The sequence below is a fragment of the Nilaparvata lugens genome, chromosome X (genome assembly GCF_014356525.2).
Source record: "Nilaparvata lugens isolate BPH chromosome X, ASM1435652v1, whole genome shotgun sequence".
NCBI classification, from domain to species: domain Eukaryota; kingdom Metazoa; phylum Arthropoda; class Insecta; order Hemiptera; family Delphacidae; genus Nilaparvata; species Nilaparvata lugens.
In genome coordinates, this window is record NC_052518.1 from 86,898,475 (window position 1) to 86,923,059 (window position 24,585).

Genomic DNA, 24,585 nt, shown 5'->3' on the forward strand with positions numbered 1-24,585 from the left:
CATTATTATTTTGGTTTTTATGTTTGTTGCAGGGATAGTGATGACTGGGGAGGGGCAGATAGTAAACCCAGCTGTTACATCAGCTTCACTATCCCTATCATTATAATTTGTTGATTTTACAAAAATAAACAGTTCAGTATTAGAACCAAAACGAACCACATTACTTAACTTGTATATTTTCTTATTGAAAGTAATGTTTTTAAGCATTTTTTTTTGCCAATTCTCATACTTTGTTAGGAGTCTCTGGGAAGATATTAAAAAAAAAAAAAAAACAGCAGGTCATAGTCAAGGTCAAATTGACGAGGGGGGTGAGGCCAGTGAAGCCAAGCGACAGAAACTGAGAGAATTTGGGGTTAGCGGTGACTGTGTTAAGAACCTGAAAAATAATCGAAGTAGTACTCAAAGTGATGGGATTCTAAGAGAAATTGATCCCTGTATAGTAGCTGGAGGTGCCAAATTTGGCTCCGACATTTCTCATGTCAAGCTATATCTATGGTGCAAGTTTCATCCAAATCTGAGATACTTTTTGTTTCAGTGTGTTTCACGATGAAAAAAGGGCAAAAATACTCCACAAACTAAAACTTTAGGAGATATTAGCAGTACACTCTCGCCGAGACAAGACGAGAGCAGGCGAGGGCAAGAGTGTACACGGTGTGCTCGTCAGGCCATGTCTCGGCCTCGCCTGCGCTCGGTTTGGGAGCGGTTTTTGGCACGAGTCAAAGGGCCCCTTTACACTCTCGTCTGCACTCGGGCTCAGTTGCACGCAGTCGCTTCTCCAACCTGTTGTTGCAGTTCATTGTCTTGTGCTTGTGGTTAAGTTGTGATGTTGTCTAGTGGAAATGGAGTGGACAAACGAAGCCACGCTTCAGTTTCTCGAAGCTTATCATGCAGAGGATGTTCTATAGAATCCTACACATGAACATCATAAGGACAAACGAAAATTACATGATGCCTGGTGCCGTTTGAGTACGGATTTAAACCGGCCACTTGCGGAGTTGAAGAAGAAAAAGGACTCGTTAATGGCAACATTTCGAGGACACCTTAGGAAAAAGAAGGCATCTATAAGATCTGGAGCTGGCGTGGATGACATTTACAAACCAGTATGGTTCGCTTTTGAGTACAGTAGAGCTTCGATAATTCGAAGTTCAAGGGACCGACGCTTTACTACGAATTATGGAAGTTTACGAATTATCGAAGTTACGAATAATTATAGAAGGTTGTAGAGAAAAAAGAACGAATTATAGAAGGTAGTATATAAAGTACTGTATTCTCCTGTTTTCACATACTGTACTAATCCTCACAGGGATATAACAAACAATATAACAAAACTGAAAATGAGGCAAAGAGATAAACTAAAATAATTATTGTATAAAAATAATCAAAGTAAAATGTCCTATAAAGCCTACGCCTAGTTTTTATATTTTCAAGATAAGATTAAATTATGGAATGATTCAGATATTGAATACAGTACCACTACTGTACAAGTACATAATTTAAAGGGAAAAGAACGCAAAAACCCCAAATTCTCACAAGGATATAACAAACAATGTAATAAACTGAATACGAGGCAAAGAGATAAACTAAAATAATCACTGTATGAAAACATTCATTTAAAAAACATTTTTACAATTCAGTTGAAAGCACTGAATTTGAATGATGACGACTGTTCTGACCTGGTGTTGATCTTCTCCATACTGAGAAACAGTTGACTCTTGTTACCAATTTATAACCTTGTTGCAAGATTTAACTGTTTCTCAGCCTGATGAAGATCAAGATCAGGTCGAAGCGATCGTCATCAATCAAAGTAAGTGTTTTTTTCTATTTTGAAAGTTTTTTTGAATCGTAGTTGAATTAAACAGTACTAGTGAAAAATAAGGGATATACGATACAGTAACTATGAGAAAAATCAAGATTATGTTATTTAAAAAAAGTCAGTTATTTTTGACTGCTTAAATTGGTCCGTTCTAGTACGATCAATTGCGTTTTCAATGGATACCAAGGCAGAGAAAACTGAATCATCGGCATCTCTTGTTGACAAGAAATTACGCATGCGAGCCCTCTCTCCCATTCTCTTGCGAGAGAAATACGCCATCTCTCCCACTCCTTGGTAACTTCGAATTATAGAGTGTTATGACCGACGTTACTTCGAATTACAGAGTCTCAGGATTAACCAGAACCAGCAGATTCACTTCGAATTATGGAAAGGACCAAAATACATTGTTTTTCTACGAATTAAAGAGGTTTTTTCAAGGGTCCGGAGCTCTTACTTCGAATTATAGAAATTACGAATTATAGAAGGTTCGAATTATCGAAGTTCTACTGTATATGGAGCAGTTTTTTCTCCAGTGTATGAAGTAACACAAAATGTGAATACAGAGAATCCGGTAAGTAAACAACACAACCATGTTCTGATTACTTACCATTTTTATTGTATAATTATAACAAAAATACATATGTGAATGATTGTTAATTAATCACGCTAAAACATTTACAAATTCATTTATGCGAGTAATAAATTGTTGTAATGTTGTATGTTGTAAATAACTTGGGAATTGTCCGAACAAAGATCCAACTGTAGGTTTGTAGAACACATCAAGTAATTACACGTTGTTTGCGAAGTAATTGACAAATTCATCACGGATCTTCTGAGCAGTGATCGCTGGTCTGCGGCCTACTCTTGCTATAGGCCTAATTGCGCAACGTTCATCGACGACTTGTCGCCAATCTCCCTCGAATTAATCTACCGGTGCCATCATACTGGTCCATAGTGCCTGGAGGGTTGTACAGTGGTCTAGATGTTTAACTATTCATTAAAAAGTTGTGGAGTAAAATGCTTGTCATTGTTATCAATGTAACTTTTTCTGGAGTTATTGCAATTGGTTTTCTAAACACCCTAAATCTTGCTGATAAAATACCAAAAGTATTCTCTACAATAATTCGTGATCTTGACAGCCTGTCATTAAATATGCGTTTGGCAGAACCATACTCATGGTCACCAGGAAAAGGCTTCATTATGTGGGTACTTAATGCAAACGCACCATCGCCTAAAAACACATAAGGTACAGGGATGTCAGATCCTGGCGAAGGCCTTGCGGTGGGCAGGTTTAGTTTATTGTCACAAATGTTGTCCCACAAAACACTGTTTCGCAAAACACCACCATCACTTATTCTGCCTTGACTTCCTATACCAGCAAAGATGAACTGGTACTTACTGTTCACTACAGCCAATAGAACAATACTGAATGTTTTTTTATAGTTGAAATAGTCCGATCCACTATGAGGAGGGTTGAAAATCACGACATGTTCCCCGTCAATTGACCCTATAGCGTGTGGGAAATTGTTACTAAATCCTTTTTCGATTTCCAACCACTCATCCGCATTACATGGCATCTAAAACAAAGTACAAGTATTAATATTATTGGTCTTTAACAGGCCCTTGTTAAATGAAGTTTATGAACTTCCAATATTATTTTGAGGTTGACCCATTATTTTAACAGATTTCCCCTGTCTATAGTTCTAACACAGTACTTAGTAAATACATTAACATTAAAAGTTATCGAGTTATGATTTTTTTCAGGTAGCTCAGGACGAAGTTACAGCTGATGACTTGGATGAAGGAACTGAGGATGCACCGGTGCCGATGACAACCCTAAGAACTCCACGTCAAGTGAGTGAAACTCCACGTCAAGAGCCTGAAAAAACACCGTCTGCAAGACAACAGGTAAATTCTCAGCAGACCATCCGGCGATGCCAAAACCCCCCAGAGCTCCAGGAAGCTGGAAACCAAATGCGAGAGGCATTTACAATGTTACAAAACGTTGTAAGCAACAAAACAAAGGTAAATATTGGAAAAATATTGGCCAAAAAGTTGAAAAAATTACCGGAAGAAGAAAGAGAACTCGTTATGTATGAAATAGACGGAATATTACTCAACCGAAGGCAAAACCTATTCCTAAGTGGAACCATTCCATCTCGTATGGACTGCCGTCCTTCTTCAAATGCATCCAGTTCTACAGAGATGTCTGGCACTACAACTAGCCGCCATAGTTATGGGCGGTCAATACCACATACTGTTCCGTATGGCATCAACTCGGACCAGTCACGTCAACAGGATGTCAGCCAAGACCCCCGTCGACAAATAAGTCCTGCAGATGTGCTTAGTGAAGCTCTACCAATGACATTTCAAAACAACAGCTATACTAAAGGTTATTCATAATTTAATTTGTGTGTTTTCAAATAGGCCTATTGATAAATAAATCTGACATATATTCATTTATACTTCCAATAAAAAAGTAGGCCTATGCAAAACTCATGCAGACATATTTTCATTTATAATAAATAACATTTTATACATGAAAGTTGTGTAAGAAAATTATTTGGACAACTAACCTTTACTTTTTCCTCTAACACAGAATTCAGAGCTTTGCAAACATCAGGAATAATTCTTGATATTATTTCACTTGAAACTTTAAACAAGTAGTGTAGACTTTTAAAACTGTCACCAGTTGCCAAATACCTCAGTGTGATAGCAAGACGAAGTTTGGCTGGTATGGCTAGTCACAATTGGGTGTCATTTTTTCCTATGACTGGAGATACTTTGTCCAGCAAGTACTCAAAATCAGAATATGACATTCTTGAAAAGTTTTCAAATTCTCCTGATGGCTCAATTAATAACTCATTTAACATGTTCTCCATTGACTGCCTGAAAAAACAATATATATAGGTATTTATATTTAAAAGGTACACTGAGAAAAATTGATCCTGCAACGATTTCGTGGTGTGAGATGAATTTTTTAAAGGGGACATTTAAAAATAACAGGTGAATATCCCATTCAAAAAGTCATTTTCACATTTCCGTAACAGGTTATTTTTACAGTTTTGTATAAGGTCGTAAGGTGCAGACAATACCGAAAATACCTGTTAATATTAGTATATCTAAATATTGCATTTTATTTACCTTGTTCTGTTCCGGTAGATTGTTTTCATCCACCATCTCCTACGTCTCCAGGGTTTTTTGACTTTCGTCTTCTTGTAGGTATACACGTACTTAAAATAAGCAAATGACAACAAAAATGCAGCTGCTGCCACTTCTAAATCAAGAGTCTCCTCCATTTCAACAACCACCAATCACCAGCCGGACCAAACCACCAACATGCAACGGCAGCAAACTAGGCACGGGCCACCTCAGCGCGGCCCCTCGGCGAGAGTGTCTCGGCGCGGCCCCTCGGCGAGAGTGTACTTTGTGACCTCGCTGTACAATTTCGTGGGTCCTCGTCGGATAAAGCCTCGCCGAGAGTGTACTGCTACCATAACGGTCGTATTATTCCGGGTAAAAAGAAGAAGATTGGAAAGAGAGGGAGACAGAAAGACAATGAGTGGATTGTTGATTTAACGTCAGATAACGAGGATTCTGATTGTCTAGTGGTTAGTGACGAGAAAAAAGGTAATATGGAGGATGATGCTTTGGTTTTGAATGTATTGGGTGATGATGAAATTGTAGATGAAAATTCACTTACGACTACAAATAATTCTGAAGAAAAAATTGTTGAAGGAGAAAAAAGTGCGGAGAGAGTTGGAGGAGGTGATGTGAGTGGAGAAACTGTTGCTAATGGAAGTGTGCAGCGAAAACGTCTAAAGTCGACCAAAAAGCAAACAAGATCAAAAATAAAGATGAAGAGGAAAAGTTTCAATTGTCAGAAGACGAGGACGGCTTCAATGGTGAAATTCTACTGTAAGACTTCCAAACTCCGAGAGAATTTCAATCATGATACGCTCCTCGTTAAAATGAGAGCCAGCAACATTGCACGCGACAAGTGGGTTGTCTCGAAAGTGGACAAGCGGCCGCCCAACAACCGGCTATCCTATACGCGGTGCGACCGCTGCCGTCAGTTCGGTCACGTGAGCCGCTTCTGCATCGAGCCTGTCAAGCCCATCATCTTCTACATGTATGGATACCACGGTCACCGCGAGAGCAGGTGTCCTGAGCGCAAGTGCTTGAATTGTGGAAGAGAGAGTGACATCTATGTGGAGATGTGCGCCGAATGTCATTGCGCTATCAGCGAAGGCATCCTCTACTGTGCGATCTGCAACAGTCTCACGCACCACACCCATCTCTGTCCCAACCTGTGGAGAGCATTCCATATGACTACAACATCGGGCCCCCTAATGGTGCCTCACACGGACATGAGACGACGCAAGTTACACTGTTCGAACTGCGCATGCGAGGGTCACATGTTCTACGAATGCCGCAACACGTTCCACGTGTTCCTTGGCCAAGCTAACCGTTTGAATACTGTTCCTTAATCAACAGGGATCAAAATGGAAATTTATCCCCAGTTATTCTTGAGAGATTTCGTACTATGTAAATAGATTGGAAACGAAGATTCAACTGGTGACCTTGTCAAAAATGTAGGAGGGGAATTATTGGGAATACAGTTCAGTCACGAGAATAGGTATGGCAAGTGAAGAATAGCCCACGTGTTGTTGGCTGCCCTGATAATTAGTGCAAACATACATCAAGAGAAACAGAGCAAATATTCCCTTCTCATGCCTCTACAATTTAAAACATATATCTGAAATATCCATGGCATTATTATAAAAAAGTAGCTCATTTACAAATACTAGTTTATTGACCTAGTTTGTTTAGTTTCATCTCTGTTTTCACAAAGTGAGATCCACCTTGAACTATCAGCAAACCTTATCAATAACACCAACATTTTACATCCAATCATTAATTCTGGCAGTTGAAGTAAATCTCACTACAGCCTACAATAACTAGCTTATGGTCGGTTGAGCGTGTGCTTGGAGTGGAGCTCTGCCCCCTGACACATTTTCGTCACGGTCAGCCCTATTCACAGCAAGCCTTGAGTTATGAGAAGTTGAGATTTTGCACGTGTAGTTTGGGACTTGATGAATGCAACAGTGCTCTGTGGCATAGATAGCTGTTACTCAAACGTAAAAATGAAGGCCCTTATATGGCCTTGATGCAAATGGATCAATCTTTAACATGGAATAAAAAACTACTAAAAGATGTTCTTTTTGCGAAAATCATGCTCTTATATGGCCTTGATGCAAATGGATCAATCTTCTAACATGGAATAATATGTACTTATGCAATAATATGAGCTTAAAACTTAAATACCTAATATATAAATTTTATCAAATTAGACAATTGAATAACTTGGAAATTACAAAATTAATTTACTTCTCATATGCACAATCGGTTATACAATATGGTATACGGGCTTGGGGTGGGCCTTTGGATACACATTTCAAAAAGCTATTTATAGTTCAAAAATATATAATTAAAACTATGCTAGGCAAGCCCAGACGTTATCCCACCTGTGATCTATTCAATGATTTTAATGTGTTAACCGTTCGACAGCTCTACATAAAAAACCTAATATTTTACATAAAAAGCAATAAACATAAATTTAATAAGCGTGTAACCGGTTCCAACTTGAACTTACGCCCTACTAGAGACATATTTCAGCAAAATAGAATGGACTTAAATGTGAGTAGAAGACAATTTTCTTACGTCTCTCAGAGGCTGATAAATTTAATCCCGACTAAATTCATAGAAAATATGAGCGGTAGAATTGAGGAGTGAGGAATGAAAAACTACTAAAAGATGCTCTTTTTGCGAAAATGATGCTCTTATATGGCCTTGATGCAAATGGATCAATCTTCTAACATGGAATATAAATCTACTACAGAATGCTATTTTAGCGAAAATGATGCTTTCATATAGGGAACATTTTTGACACGGTCACCAATTGAATCTTCGTTTCCAATCTATTTACATAGTACGAAATCTCTCAAGAATAACTGGGGATAAATTTCCATTTTGATCCCTGTTGATTAAGGAACAGTATTCAAACGGTTAGCTTGGCCAAGGAACACGTGGAACGTGTTGCGGCATTCGTAGAACATGTGACCCTCGCATGCGCAGTTCGAACAGTGTAACTTGCGTCGTCTCATGTCCGTGTGAGGCACCATTAGGGGGCCCGATGTTGTAGTCATATGGAATGCTCTCCACAGGTTGGGACAGAGATGGGTGTGGTGCGTGAGACTGTTGCAGATCGCACAGTAGAGGATGCCTTCGCTGATAGCGCAATGACATTCGGCGCACATCTCCACATAGATGTCACTCTCTCTTCCACAATTCAAGCACTTGCGCTCAGGACACCTGCTCTCGCGGTGACCGTGGTATCCATACATGTAGAAGATGATGGGCTTGACAGGCTCGATGCAGAAGCGGCTCACGTGACCGAACTGACGGCAGCGGTCGCACCGCGTGTGGGATAGCCGGTTGTTGGGCAAACTCTCTCGGAGTTTGGAAGTCTTACAGTAGAATTTCACCATTGAAGCCGTCCTCGGCTTCGGACAATTGAAACTTTTCCTCTTCATCTTTATTTTTGATCTTGTTTGCTTTTTGGTCGACTTTAGACGTTTTCGCTGCACACTTCCATTAGCAACAGTTTCTCCACTCACATCACCTCCTCCAACTCTCTCCGCACTTTTTTCTCCTTCAACAATTTTTTCTTCAGAATTATTTGTAGTCGTAAGTGAATTTTCATCTACAATTCATCATCACCCAATACATTCAAAACCAAAGCATCATCCTCCATATTACCTTTTTTCTCGTCACTAACCACTAGACAATCAGAATCCTCGTTATCTGACGTTAAATCAACAATCCACTCATTGTCTTTCTGTCTCTCTCTCTTTCTAATCTTCTTCTTTTTACCCGGAATAATACGACCGTTAAAGGATGCATTACCCTTGTTACTCACACTAGTATCAACAGTGGTGTCAAATCGTTGATGGTTGTTCGATTCATCAGGTTTTGGTGGATTTGTATCAGATCTACTGTTATCTATCTAAGCCTTCAGAATCTTCTACGGTTACAACTACAACATCACCGTCTACTTTATTAATATCTCCTAAAGTTTTAGTTTGTGAAGTATTTTTGCCCTTACTAACCATCGTGAAATACACTGAAACAAAAAGTATCTCAGATTTGGATGAAACTTGCACCATAGATATAGCTTGACATGAGAAATGTCGGAGCCAAATTTGGCACCTCCAGCTACTATACAGGGATCAATTTCTCTTAGAATCCCATCACTTTGAGTACTACTTCGATTATTTTTCAGGTTCGTAACACAACCGCTAACCCCAAATTCGAACTGAATATTACGTTGCCTAGTGTAAATTCTGAGCTGGTACTTTGCATCAAGGCCATAATATAGGGGCATCATTTTCGCGAAAAGAGCATCCTGTAGTAGATTTATATTCCATGTTGAAGATTGATCCATTTGCATCAAGGCCATAATATAGGGGCATCATTTTCGCGAAAAGAGCATCCTGTAGTAGATTTATATTCCATGTTAGAAGATTGATCCATTTGCATCAAGGCCATAATATAGGGGCATCATTTTCGCGAAAAGAGCATCCTGTAGTAGATTTATATTCCATGTTGAAGATTGATCCATTTGCATCAAGGCCATAATATAGGGACATCATTTTCGCGAAAAGAGCATCCTGTAGTAGATTTATATTCCATGTTAGAAGATTGATCCATTTGCATCAAGGCCATAATATAGGGGCATCATTTTCGCGAAAAGAGCATCCTGTAGTAGATTTATATTCCATGTTGAAGATTGATCCATTTGCATCAAGGCCATAATATAGGGGCATCATTTTCGCGAAAAGAGCATCCTGTAGTAGATTTATATTCCATGTTAGAAGATTGATCCATTTGCATCAAGGCCATAATATAGGGGCATCATTTTCGCGAAAAGAGCATCCTGTAGTAGATTTATATTCCATGTTGAAGATTGATCCATTTGCATCAAGGCCATAATATAGGGACATCATTTTCGCGAAAAGAGCATCCTGTAGTAGATTTATATTCCATGTTAGAAGATTGATCCATTTGCATCAAGGCCATAATATAGGGACATCATTTTCGCGAAAAGAGCATCCTGTAGTAGATTTATATTCCATGTTGAAGATTGATCCATTTGCATCAAGGCCATAATATAGGGGCATCATTTTCGCGAAAAGAGCATCCTGTAGTAGATTTATATTCCATGTTAGAAGATTGATCCATGACACAGTTATATTTTTGTCACATCCACAGTTATTAGACTTATTGTAGTGTTTGAATACTGTTGTAGGTTAATAACAATTCTGTGTTACTGTTGCATTGGTCCTATATTGGGGTTATCACAGTTACACTGTTCCTTGGCTCAGCTAACCGTTTGAATACTGTTCCTCAATCAACAGGGATCAAAATGGAAATTTATCCCCAGTTATTCTCGAGAGATTCCGTATGTAAATAGATTGGAAAAGAAAACCATATAGGTGTCTTTGTTACTCCCAACTGGTGACCTTTTCAAAAATGTTCCCTATATATGAAAGCATCATTTTCGCGAAAATAACATTCTGTAGTAGATTTATATTCATGTTAGAAGATTGATCCATGACACAGTTATATGTTTGTCACATCCACATTTATTAGACTTTTAAACAAAAATAACGAAGCTGCAGTCCTGTTCAAAAGTCTAATATGGTCTTATTATAAGTCTAATATAGTCTAAAATAAGTCTTTTTTTTTGTTTAAGTCTAATAAATGTGGATATGACATAAAATAAAACTGTAATCCAAAAATTGCTTCACATATATGGGCTACTTTTGCTCAAATTAATAAAAACAATATAAAAACTTGTAGTACCCTTCATTAAAAACTTTAAAGTATTTTAATGACTAGTTTCGACCATAGGTTATTTTCAAGTTGAAATGAAAACTTTAACTTGAAAATGACCTATGGTCGAAACTAGTCGTTAAAATATTTAAACGTTTTTATTAATGGGTACTACAAATTTTTATATCGTGTTCATTAATCTGTTTATCCAATTATTGGGAATATTCCACAGTATAAATTCTCATTAAAAAAATTTAATTAATGTAGAAATAATTACATAGTACCCTTTTTAAAATGTTGTATATAAACACTTATATAAAGGGTACTAAGTTATTATTTCTGAATTAATTGAACAATTCAAGTAGCCCTATTAGCCCTACTTTATAACAATATATTGTTCACACATCACCTTAATATGGAAAAGTTCCACAAAATTTCTGTATCTAGTGTGAAGTTTACTAAAAAGATGATTCTCTACTGCTTATTTGTCAAGTATTCAAATGATTGAGTCGAAAATTAATAAGCAGAAAAATAAATAATACTGAACAAAAATATAATCGATGAGGAAAGGTTAGCTCATGGTAGGATGTCTCTGCTGATGGATTCTGGAGTCGTTGGTTGATTTTGATGACAATGCAGCAGCTTTCCTGCAGTTGCACAGCCATTTGATGATCCTTGCGTTTCGCTCCACCACTGAGGGCAGATCGGTTGCGTTCTCGCGTTCATTCTTTTCAGGCTCGTTGAGAGCTTCGCCACTTTTATTCATCGCTCGCCTGGCGACTGCGCATAATTCGGCTGAGTCAACGGTTGACGCATCTGAGAAAAATACTGGTGATGACGTTTGAGAATTAGACTGGTTGCCAGCTATCAGGGAGCTGCAAGAAAAACCATCGCAATGTCAATCAAATAAAATACATGTCATAGGCTAATTAATTAAGAAATAATTTCTTAGTACCCTTTTTTCAAACGTTTTTCAAATAAACACTTGAATAAAACACAACAACTAAAGCCGAAACTAGTGGTGTTTTATATGAGTGTTTTACGACTATACTATATATAAAAATGATGGTACTATGAAATTATTCCTTTATTAATCAACAATTTCAATAGCCCTATTGTAATACTTTATGTAATAGGCTATTGGTTGGTCAACTCCTGACTATTATTGATTGAAATTTACATTTATGTATTTATAGAAAAATCCTGTGAAAGAAGATTTTTCTAATTCATATTGCCATGAAACACTAACTATTCATGACTTGTGAAGAGTGTCTGTGGATTCCAAGAATTTTATGCCTGTGAATTTTCCCGCATTGTACTTAAAGTCAATAAATGAATGACTGAATATTCCTGTTTCTACTTGAATTAATTTACTAATAACCACAAAAATCTACATAAATAAAGCGACTTTGTCAAGTTATCTATATCTATAAAAGGCTTAGCCCCGACAGACTGAGATCACACCACAGCCAAAACTACTGAGCCTAAAAACCTGAAATATTGCACAATTGTTTATGGTAGCCTCAAAACGTCCACTAAAAAAGGATTTTCAGAAATTTGCCCCCCTGAGGGAGCTGGGGCCTCCCAAAAATTTGGTACTTTTTAACCGCTCATTGCACCAAAGTCATGAGGAACTTTTTTGTTCAGCTACGAAAAAATTAGATATATGCTGAAAAATTCCAATCAGGAGCACAGGGGGGTTAAGGAGAGGGCATTTTTCGAAAATGTTGATGTAAAATCACACTACAGCTCAAACTAATTGGCCTACAGACTTGAAACTTTGCACAAATATTCTTCAAACATGCTAGACGCACAATAAGAACGGATTTTGAGATATTTTGCCTCTAAATGTTTCAAAGGATGAAAAAGGATCCTATTAAGTAAGGTTATGAACATGGTAAGGTGAACGCCATATGGAACTGAGATAATTGACACATGATATTCTAACATATGTTGTAATCATTGGAAAGCTTAAATAATAATCTTATCAATCAGCTGATCGAATTAATTTTGCGTTTATCGAAAGCGCGAGCTTGCCACGTGTTTGTTCCATTGTTGTATGCTTGGCCAGTTCGGTTTACGCCTTCTATCAGATGTATATGGAGTCTCATACATTCCGATTAGAACAGAGCACAGAGATTTTCGGTTAGGAGTTTGTTGATAATTCTTTCGGTTAGGAGTTTGTTGATAATTCTTTTTTCAAATTCAAATTTTATTGCCTTAAAAAATCAAATTGAAAACTTTCTTAATAGACAACAAGATTACAAGAACAAGATGTCAATCATATACCTACATTTATTTGTAGCACGGCCAGAAATAGACAAACTTGAGTACTAGCCGTGAGTTCATTCAATATAACTTATATATATTTTATGTTAATATTTTGTGAATAAAAAGTACGAGTTGATGAGAGATGTGAGTAATTCCTTATATTTGATCCAAATGGTTATTCATATTGTAGTAGTCGGGGTCACTGCAATCAAAAGTTTTTTTATTCTGTAGCTAATGAATTCCATACGTATTGATTGTCCATAATGTATCCAGTGTCCATAATGGAAGTGATTGAACTACTCAAAATTAATGGCTTACTGGTCCCTCATAGAATTTATAGTATTCCTGGTGATTGAGCGCTATCATAGTTTCACCACTATTCTGTTCCACAGTCCTATCTCTTGCAGTCGTTAACTCTATAATAAAGTAAATACAGTAGTTGGCTGATACACGTACTGGATAGGAAAATTATGTTTGACGCATCATCACGTCTGAACTACTGGACTAATTATCTTGAAATTTTGCATATAGATTCTTAATTAATCAAGAATGGTTATAGGCCTATTTTCAATTTCTCAAAATTTCATTACGTCAAGTTTTCGGTTTGTCAACTTTTGAAATAGATCCTTGCGGAGCACGGGTTTCTGCTAGTTGTATTATATGTATACAAGAGTATCATATACTAGCTACATAGTTTCAAATTGAAAGCAGTATTTTGTCTTATAATTCATAATGAAGAACACTGCTTAGGCCCGGTTGAACAAAAGTTTGTGGAATTTTAACAGCTATTGAATGACGACTAAATGCCAGAGAGCCAATCAGAGAAGCGGAAGACGTCTTTAATTAGCACTTGGTTACAGTTGGAATCTAACAGACTTGTGCAACCAGGTCTAAGAGTAGTAGTAATTCTGTGAAGTGAAATGAAATTGGAATCTAAACCTTATTCACAAAGATGAATGACACTATTAAAAATTAATATTGTAAGTATTTCAATACAATAGTAAAACTTTTGTAAGTTAGTTAGCAGAGAAAACTAGTGCAAATTTTCAAGGGAATTCAGTAAGTTGGTGACATCTATTTTGTACTGTATCAGGTTTTCCATCACTATAATGAGGATTGCAAGATTCTTTTAATAATGATAAATTATTTAATCACTGAATTTCCACTAAAATATTGCCGGCGAGTGACGATAAAACGACTTGTAACAATATTTTATATATTAAATTTTAAATTATATATTTATTTACTGACTTGATTAATTTTTACATTATTTTGACAAATATTGTCTAAAATCAATCATTACGATGCTAAATTAAGAAGAGAAACCAAGAAACCTAGTAACATCGCAGTTTGTAATGGTTTGATAAATTCAGGATTGCAAAATTGAATATTCTAACGTTAATTGGATTAAATCTCCAAAGCCCATCTGCACCATCTCAATTTAAACGGTGTATATATGGCCCTAAGAAAATGCATTAGTAAATAAACTGTCGACCATTTCAGGGTAGAGAATCTGATAATTTTCAAGGATTTGGAAATTTGTTTTTTTTTTCCATCAGTACTCACTTGTATTCTGCTGCATCGAGACCTAATTGTTGAAAGAATGTCTCCAGGTCGGCAGGGTTGGTAGGGGAAGTATCAACGGGCGAAGCATAAGACAATCGTGCATACCTGAAAGATTTTCATTTTTTAGAAACAATCCAATCAATTCGTTTGAACAATAATTAAAAACAACACAATTAAAGGTTTTACCTAGAAACAGTTACTGGCAAAGATAATTTAAACTATTACACCAATAATGTAAATTAAACTTGATATCGAGCCAAGTATTTTGAATTTTTGTGAATTGGTTCTGAGCTAGGTCAAGAATGTTGTAAAGTGTGCAAAGAAAATTCTAAGACAAGGATTACATGTGATATTCTGAAGTGTCTAACGGCAGGAGTACGGCATCCGTAATGCGCAAGCGCTGGTCACGTGCTAGCTATATGAGGTAAGGTTTCAGAGATAAAAATGACAATATTCTAGTAATATTAAGAATTTTACATTTTCGAGCAAGGAATTATATCAATGTAGTTGACAAAACGCCCACCGGAGCGCTGAAGTACGTAGTAAAGAAGTATGGTATTCCAAACTGGTTGAAAAACGCTTGTTTTGCCATAACCTTGAGAATACTTTTCTAAGTTTTAAATTAGAATCTATAAAGTTGTAATTTGCTGTACCCCAAACCAGCAGTTAAAAAAATCACAACCATTAAACAGAGTTCATAAACAGTGAATCTTGAAAGAGAAATATAGTATTTCAAGTAAGAAATATAGTATTTGGAGAAAAAAGAAATTATAATTTTTCGTCAATGATCAGCTGATTGCTGAATCTAGCCATGAAATATTTAGTGAGGTCCTCGTTATTTTGGCAGTAATTGATCAACATTGGTGTTGCTATCCTTGTCTAACATTCGACAAAGCAGATAGCACTATCCTTTTCTTGATCCGAAACGTTGCCAGGTCGTTTTTTAACACTGTAGAAATATAATTAAAAAAATATTCAATCTCAATTATGAACATTTATTATTTAATAATTGAAAAATATATTTTCTTGACTAATAAAATTTAATTGATTAACTTTAAGCAAGAATGAACAGTTAATATTAGATAAGATATACAGGTATCATCAATCATCTATAGGAGGCAGAGAATACGCAACGCTGTCTCCTATCTTTCTCCACTGCCATTATAACGTGGATCTCACTATATAGAAGTGTTTTCTTTTTCTGTGGCTGAAAATATTATGTTAATCCTTCTGATTTACACTTGTGTGATATTATTATTCATTAATAAATATGAATTGCGATAAATACCTGATTGAAGATTTTTGTTTAAAATCTGAGTATAGAAAAACTAATACCATACCAGATGATTGGAATAGAATAACTGTATAAAATTAAGATGTTAAAGGCACAATTATGAATATGAAGCCGATTGATTTCGAATTTGGAAGCTAAATACTATAAACATTGTAGAATATTACCTTCTGCCCACATCGGATTTGGATCTAAGTATGGGACGCCAGTGTCGAAGAGATTCACTTCCAACCAATTCGTTATCATCCTTGTAATCTCCATCCACAGCAGTACTGCTCCAATCGGTATCGCACCGGATCCTGGAAAAAAGGATAAAATCTGTAATATAGCAAGTTGTAACTAAGAGTTTTGGTTTCACTAACATTGTTGCTGATGTCATGAACGTCAACCTCAAAATTGTTAATAACTGGTGTCCTGGAGAGGGACTAAGCATAATAGTAATCCTGTCAGATTGTCGGCAGCCCTCAAGGCTCTTGACTCCAATGAAATCAAGTTTAGATTGGTGTGGGAGTGCCACAAAACAGTCAGCGGGCTTGCAACAAGCAACTCTGTGCATCTTGGTTGGGTACCTGGCCATGTAGGCATAGGAGGTAACGAGCGTGCAGATGAGCTTGCTAAGCGAGGTTCCAGTATGCCATTCTTTGGTCCAGAGCCAAGCTGTGGCCCTTCCATACAATAAGTAAATGGTCCAGGGACTTACATCACCAGCAATGGCAAGGTCACTCTGGTCAATCACTTGGCAAAAGGCTGCTGACAGACTTAAGCCCTTGCTTTACCATCTGGCTAGTAAGTCTGGGTAGAGGGCAGGTCAAGCAGTTGATTGCCCTGATAACTGGACACGGCCACTTCAGGAAACATCAGGAAGCATATCATACTGGATTGCGAAAGACTTCAGGTTAGAAGAAGGGCTCTGTTTGGCTGCAAGCAACCAGGTGAGAAATGGGATGTTAGTATAGGGAAAAAATTCCTGGACCTTGTAAAGGATACAGGAATTGGTTTGCATAAATAACATACTTGGGATACACACAATAAGCTTCGGTTGACGTGTGAGGTTCTTTGAACCTTTGGATCTTTGTATCCGTCCCTTCAAAACATTAACATTAGTTTTCAATTATTAATGGAACTAAAACAAAAAAAAAACAAAAAAACAAAACAAAACAATAACAAAACCAAACTACCGCTAGCGGACGTTTTTTGGTGTGGCCTGAACTACCGCCCGGGAGCGAGCTCGCTACCTCTAGCAGACGTTGGTGTGGCCAGTGCTTAATAGGCTAATTAATTTACAAACATTAGATATGGCTACTCGCTTGGCATTTCTGTAGTCTCTCAGGAAAAGAAAACTGTAATTAAATTTTGGGGTCGGTAAACTGGAACAATATCCTATTATCTGAAAACCTTACCTTTGATCACTGGTCCTTTGGTCTGCACCTCAGGTTTGTGGAAATGAACCACTCGCAACGTTAATAATAATAATAAAACTTCACAAAATGATTGATCAAAACACTACTTATTCCTACAAGATCCTAATCCTGAAAAATACAATATTAAGTAAGGTTTATAATGCCCGGACTGAGACAGCCTATAATAATTGTTTCTCAAGACGATGATCACTTCAGGTAAGCAGTGTCTCAAACAATCAGTTCAATCTATCACCATATTTTGATTTTTACTTGTTTTGGTTCGTTTTCAGTTTTAACTTTCTAATTGGATGTTTAGTGATATTTTTGATTGAGAGGATTGTCATTGTAATGCTATTTCTTTTTGCTGCTTTTGTTTTCGTTCTAGTTTCAAATTTCTAATTAAACTTTAAGTAGTATTGTATTGTAAGTTAAATAGCACAACTCGCATCCGCGCTCAGATTCTTTCTTTGCGGATGCTAATTTTTCCATAAATGTAATTTCTATCTTTGTTCGTGAGCTGTTTATTGAATGGAAATAAATTAGTGTGTAATGGGGCTCATAGGAACATGCAATAACATATATCTTTTCTTGTGCATTCAATGAGAGCGTTTCAAAATATAATTAGCAGGAGAGCAATTGAAAAGGTGTGAAATAAACATAAAACAGTAGATGAATAACAGAAATCCAGGAACACATAAACTCTGTTAAGAAACTTACCTACTATACCTAACTGTAGTAGATGCTGCCCCAATGTAGCTTGCAGAAGATTTGACAGGAGATCCAAACACCAAATCAACGTCTCCATCGAATCCCTCATCTCTTTCCGCATTCAGATCATCATCTTCTTCCTCTTCATCCTCATTATCATCCTCTTCATCTCCGCAACCACCACCATCGATATCATCATCATCATTGTCATCTCTCACTTCAATATTTTCATCATTGTCTTCTTCTTCGTCATCATAATCATCTCTTGTTTTATCACCGCTAGCTGAGTCCTGAAAGAGGAAAGGAGAATTGACACAACAATTAAAGATTGAACAGAAGAAAAAATTCCTTCAACCGAGAATTATGAACTATTATAACTTCATTTTTTATTACATTGTGCACAAATAATTGACTTGACTAGAGGCACAAAGGCTCATGCCAAAGAATGTCCCTTCTGTGATGTGATATGTGGCCGATTCCCTACTTATCTTAAGCTGGATTGCCACATATCAGTGACAGTGATGAGAGTATTATTCCCATAAGTTCTAATGGGATTTTCATGCACGCTAGACCGTGCTGAGTGGGAACAGTCCAATCAGAACTCATGGAGATTATATTTTCACAATGCCGGTCACTTTCACTGTCACTGATATGTGGGAATGTACCTACCATAAGCCAAATTCTCAACCGGTTATTTGTGTTCCTCTAACACGGTATAATTACTAATACACAAGTCTATGGTGAGGTACATGTTACCTGATCGTTTGCTATCCTTGGACCAATTAGATAACTCTATCCTTTTCCAACTTGTATCCTTTTGTTGCCAAATTGTTTGATGGATATGAAGAGATAAAATGAACTACCTACCAGAATATTGAATTTCAATTATGAAAATTATTAAATAACGAGAATATTTAGCGTTTCAAATTTACCTCATCTGATAAGCTTCTCCAACTGCTTCGAGCCGATTGTCTTCGGCTGTGGCCTGAGCACACAGACATTGCACTATTGCTGTTACTCGATTTGTTATTATTGCCACTCGATACTCGATGTCGTGCAATCGATCTTTGCTTTTTCTCACTTCGACTACTGTTTGTACTGTGAACATACGATAGAAGAGAAGCTGTAGAAAGTGTACAGTAGAATATTAGTCTTTCTTATCTTTTTTCATTTAATAGTCTATGAATAATTACCACAATATCAACTTCTCAACTACACAAAAAATCAATAATATAAGTTATTTCGATAATCATTATTCACGTTCATTTTTATTCTATATTTATTACAACAACTCAGCAACAACAGTATTTTATTACAACATTTTTTTCAACCACATATAAGACACAGACCAGCAGTAGGGGGGTATTTTTGCAAGCATAAGGCAATAGCATAGAGAAAGGATAAGCGTAAGTCTATTTGTTAGTCTCTGGCAATAGTTAAGCATGAATATAATGAAGAATTATTATGCGGCACATTGGTTTGACTCATGTTGAGCCGAGAAACTGTCGTCACAGAATGTTGTAGGCCGTTTCCATTGCTACAAGTTTCCGGTATTCGATCTCTAGTAATGTTCCTGCTTTAAATCCTGGTAATGGAAACGAAGCTTCAGCAATACAACATGGCGAAACAGTATTCGTTCCTATAGTCCGAGAGATATTATTTTAATATGAAGAGGGGAGACTTTCTCGTTGCACAGTTTGTAGCATGGACAGAGTAATGGGGAGGAGGAAGCATGCTGCGCACAATTGGATGCTGACACAAGTTCTGTGAACAAAAGTAGGGAAAAAGTAGGGAGAATGCAGTAATTAGTGAAGGAAAGAGCATCGGGGCTCTCTGTCTTTGAGAGAGAGTCATGTAAAAAGTAAATATCTCTCAGACTATAGTAATCAGTGAGTAAACACTAATATTTCTACAGCAAAAATGTTCGTAATTTTTTTGATAATATTGTTTTGTGTAACATATAATGATATTATAAAAAAATTTTCGGAAACTTTGCAGTAGGAAGAAATGAAATGAAATGAAAAAATTCTTTATTAGGCGGAGTTAGGACTTTTAAGTCCTCTCTACCACTCAACCTCAACATAACAAATGCAATTGAATAAAAAAAATACAGTGTAACTTAATATATAAATAAAAATACATTAAATAATATAGCTACAAAATAGAAACATAGTTGGAACAAAACAGTCAATCTGCATTTAGACTAAAAAAATCAATGATATAATTCAAGAAACAATAGTAAAAAAAAGGAATTATTAATATAATCATTCATACAACATTCACACAGCCCACCAGACCAGTTCCAAGCGCCAACCACACGCTACCCCCGCAGACCCGCCAACAAAATCCGCTTGACCTCCACCCCAAAGCGAGCACGCCCATCAATGGCCCGGACAGAAGCAGGAAGATTATTCCACAGCCTACAACCAGTGACAGTGAATGATCTCTCAAAAGTCGTCGTTCTATGAATGGGAAAAGCTAGCAGTAAGTTGCCATGCCTTGTTGCACGTTCACCGATCTCAGACAGGAATCTGAAGCTCTCAGACAGATAAGATGGAGATTTGGTTTTGATTATTGAGTGAAGCAGAGTCAATATGTGCAAAGTACGAAGATCATTCAATTTTAGGAGAGATAGTTGTACATAAAAAGATTGGTGTTTGAACCAACACAAACACACACAGTGTCCTAAAGCCAACTATATATTATAGTGTTCTAAGGGTCGGTTTCCGAGCTCGGGATTTAGCTAAGTTCTAGATTTTAACTGGCTGTAAACTCTGGAGTCAGAAAATTGGCTTTCCGAGCCAGAGCGTTAACGTAGTCGAGGACTTAAATAGACTCTGGAGTTTAGAGATCATGTTAGATTCTGGAGTTTATAATTTTGCTTTCTGAGTGAAGGGCTTATAAGTCCAGGACTTGAATTAGATTCTCGCCTCTTTCCGAGTCAAGGATTTATCAAAAATCGTTAAGTCCAGGACTTGAAACAGCGTGATTTTAAACCCTCGACTAGGGTAGGGTTTAAATTCAAGTTCTAGACTTAACTGAGCAAACACAATTCAGTTATTGTTTTGGAGTAGATAAAAAGCCAAATAGATGTCATATAATACCTAAATTATTTGGATTAGTCCATCTAAATTCATAATTCATAGTTTGCAAGTTCATTTTGGAATAAAATTGTATCAGAATTATGCGTAAAAAACTAACCTCATTTTACGACTGTGACATAACCTAAAAATGTTCAAGCAAAATAATACAAGGATTGCCTTGAAATGTATATTCCAATCTGAATGTCATATTCAATGTCATTTTGATTAGATTCTAAGAACCCTACCCTAGTCGAAGGTTTAAAATCACGCTGTTTCAAGTCCTGGACTTAACGATTTTTGATAAATCCTTGACTCGAAAAGAGGCGAGAATCATTCAATGTCATATTCAACATATCTCTATACTTATAAAAGGCTAAGCCCCTACAGACTGAAATCACACCACAGCCCAAACTACTGAGCCTAAAAACTTGAGATTTTGCACGATTGTTCATGGTAGCCTGAAAACATCCACTAAGAAAGGATTTTCAGAAATTTGCCCCCCTGAGGGAGCTGGGGCCGGCCCAAAATTTTGTACTTTTTAACCGCTCATTGCACAGCAAAGTCATGAGGAACTTTTTTGTTCAGCTACGAAAAAAAATTAGATCTATGCAGAAAAATTCCAATCAGGAGCACAGGGGGGTTCAGGAGAGGGCACTTTTCGAAAATGTTGATGTAAAATCACACTACAGCTCAAACTAATTGGCCTACAGGCTTAAAACTTTGCACAAATATTCTTCAAACATGCTAGACGCGCACTAAGAACGGATTTTGAGATATTTTGCCTCTAAGGGTTTCAAAGGATGAAAAAGGATCCTATTAAGTAAGCTTATGGTAAGGTGAACTCCATATGGAACTGAGATAATTGACAATGATATTCTAACATATGTTGTAATCATTGGAAAGCTTAAAACAATTTCATCAATTAGCTGATCGAATTGATTTTGCGTTGATTGAGAGCGCGAGCTTACCACGTGTTTTACGTGGTAAACGTTCTACAGATTTATAGTATTCCTGGTGATTGAGCCTGTCTTTTTCAGCGTTGTCTATCAATAATAAAGCTTAATTTACAACTAGCTTACCCAGCGAACTTCGCACCGCCAATGTATCTCATGTTACACTTGACTTTATTTGGTGAATCATGAAATTTATCTGACAATCAACATGTTCATTTACATCTCAATACGGACTTCCTATGTGCTTAGTCATGCAGCATTCATTATTCCGAAAACATATTATTCTTCTCAATCAATTGGTAGTAATATCAGTAAAGTTTTCAATTGAAAAAAAGGTTATATCAGAGTTTCAAACAAAAATATTCAATGTTTTCATAGCTGTAGATTGTCGATATATGGTCCAGGAAATATGCGATGTACGATGAATCACACAGAATTCCATATTCTTTCCATTTTAGGATGAATATAAGCTAATAAGCGAAATTCAAAAAATTGTAAATTATTCTTTCATTCTTCAGTAATTAATGATGCAATATGAATACTAAGTTATACATATGTACTATACAATACTCTCTTTCATTAGGTGAATGATTTTTTCAACATTTTCCAGTTTCTCAATGATAGGGGAGTGATAATTATTTGTATAGGTCTTCTAAGGAACCATTATCAACAGCTGGTACCAATCAACTACACTTCAACTCCAAACTACCGTTTTAATACCAGTACACAATAATTTATCACAGGGTGATATGTTTATTACAGCTGGTAACTTTAGATGCTAAATCATATTATCACAATTATGATCTTGAATCATGATCATCTTTTCGTTCTTCAGTAGCCGCTCGGCCGAAAATTTCGAAAACATATGACTGTGAAATGGATTAATAAATGATTATTATTAGCCCCCCTATTAAAATTTCTGTTCAGAAACCATCCCCAAGATTCACACAACATATGATTATTATTAGCCCCCCTATTAAAATTTCTGTTCAGAAACCATCCCCAAGATTCACACAACATATTCCCAAAGTTTCATGCCGTTATGTCAAGTAGTTTTCAACTTTTCAAGTCTACAGGGAACAAACAAAAACACAAACAGACATTCATTTTTTTATAAATAGATTTCCATTCGGCTCAAACAAAAGCCTCTAAATGAAGGTACTTACGATGAAATCCTCTGATGAGGATTCAGTTCTGTTGTTTTAACATTTTTTCAAATCACTTTCAAAAAGTTCATGTAGTACCTACTATTGTGTTTGAGACACTTCTGGCGCTATCATAGTTTCACCACTATTCTGTTCTACAGTCACGTTAACTATATCTATAATAATTATATAAAGTGAAGAGCTGGCTTATGCACGTACGGGATAGGAAAATTATGTTTGACGCATCATCACGTCTGAACTACTGGATTAATTAATTCAAATTTTGCTAATAGATTCTTAATTAACCAAGGATGGTTATAGGCCTATTCTCAATTCTTCAAAATTTCATTACGTCAAGTTTTCATTTTGTCAAGTTTTAAAATAGATCCTTGCGAAGCACGGGTTCTTGCTAGTTAATAATAATAATAACAATAATAAATTATTATTCCAGTTTTATCAAAACAAATACGTTTTCAAACTCAATAGCCTGATGAAATTTTTACTCTAAAATCACTGGTTAGGATCAATGATCAATAATAGCATAACGTAAAATGAAATGTTTATTCAATCAAAGGTTTTGCTTTGAATAGGCCCACAAAGAGATCGAAACGTATTTTTACAAAATAGTTTGGAGAGCATGCTTATTTGAATTATCCCGCTGCAATCAGCTGTTTCGTTTTGCTATAATGCCAACAATACAACAGCAAAATATTGTGAATTTCCCTCATGTTTACTGCGTTAAAGTTAGGGATGTCTATCCCGGGACTGATTTCCAATCCCGGTATTTCGGGATTATCCAATATCAATCCCGGGATCCCGGGATTGGCAAAAATCAGTTTTAAAAATGCATTTTTAACCAATTGTTCCTCCTCAATTACATGTTCAGTAACAGTGTGTGGAGATGAAAAAGGGTCCATTAAAGAGGAAGAGGCTATTATAAAAATGAAAAAAAAAACTTGGGAATAGTATTAAAATTGAACATTCTATTTCTGTAAAATAATGTTTTCAAGATAGGAGTAACTGTTTTATTCCATGTCCCACCTCAAATTTGCTGTATCCTAGATGATAGTGAGAACTGAGGAAAGCAAGATAACAATAGCAAAGCAATATAAGCAAGAGTCTTTTTTATGTAGAACAAAAGCATTTCTATCCTACATCAGGACGGGATAGAGCTCACACTTTAATTACGTCAAATACTGTAAAGTGATTTAATATCACTTGAATTAATAATATTAATAATAAAATAGAATACTTTTTGTAAGACCGTAACGCCATACCGACCAAACAACGCGAAAGCTGAATTACTATACTACTAAATGAAATTTTGTAGAGCCAACTATAGTATTCACTTCAACTAGGTAATTCTACTTATGATAGAGAAAGAGAAGAGAAGAGAAGAGGAATAATTGGACAGAGAGTGAATCGTAAGTGCTTTTTTATCTCTGATTTCGGAAGTC

The 24,585-nt window shown here is 36.4% G+C and overlaps 3 protein-coding genes across 4 annotated transcripts in view; all 3 read right to left on the reverse strand.

The window, feature by feature from the left end:
* Positions 1-587: 587 nt before the first annotated feature.
* LOC111045159 lies at positions 588-4,557 on the reverse strand. Its single transcript, XM_022330483.2, has 2 exons — positions 4,390-4,557; positions 588-3,390 (listed from the first exon to the last, which is right to left on the reverse strand). Exon 2 carries the CDS (start codon positions 3,388-3,390, stop codon positions 2,800-2,802), a length of 591 nt encoding a protein of 196 aa, XP_022186175.1. The 5' UTR covers positions 4,390-4,557; the 3' UTR covers positions 588-2,799.
* A 3,303-nt stretch (positions 4,558-7,860) lies between these two features.
* On the reverse strand, positions 7,861-8,409 carry LOC120354686 (zinc finger CCHC domain-containing protein 7-like). Its single transcript, XM_039442093.1, has one exon. The coding sequence runs from the start codon at positions 8,407-8,409 to the stop codon at positions 7,861-7,863; it is 549 nt and encodes a 182-aa protein (XP_039298027.1).
* A 1,005-nt stretch (positions 8,410-9,414) lies between these two features.
* LOC111045160 (histone-lysine N-methyltransferase, H3 lysine-79 specific) overlaps positions 9,415-24,585 on the reverse strand; it is a 43,616-nt gene continuing 28,445 nt past the window's right edge. For both annotated transcript variants that reach the window (XM_039441813.1, XM_022330484.2), the window contains exons 6-10: positions 18,880-19,045; positions 17,957-18,237; positions 16,007-16,138; positions 14,549-14,653; positions 9,415-11,586 (exon numbers count right to left, since the gene is read on the reverse strand). In XM_039441813.1, coding sequence (XP_039297747.1) covers positions 11,283-11,586; positions 14,549-14,653; positions 16,007-16,138; positions 17,957-18,237; positions 18,880-19,045 — 988 coding nt within the window. In that variant the 3' untranslated portion in view covers positions 9,415-11,282. The remainder of the gene's footprint in view (positions 11,587-14,548; positions 14,654-16,006; positions 16,139-17,956; positions 18,238-18,879; positions 19,046-24,585) is intronic.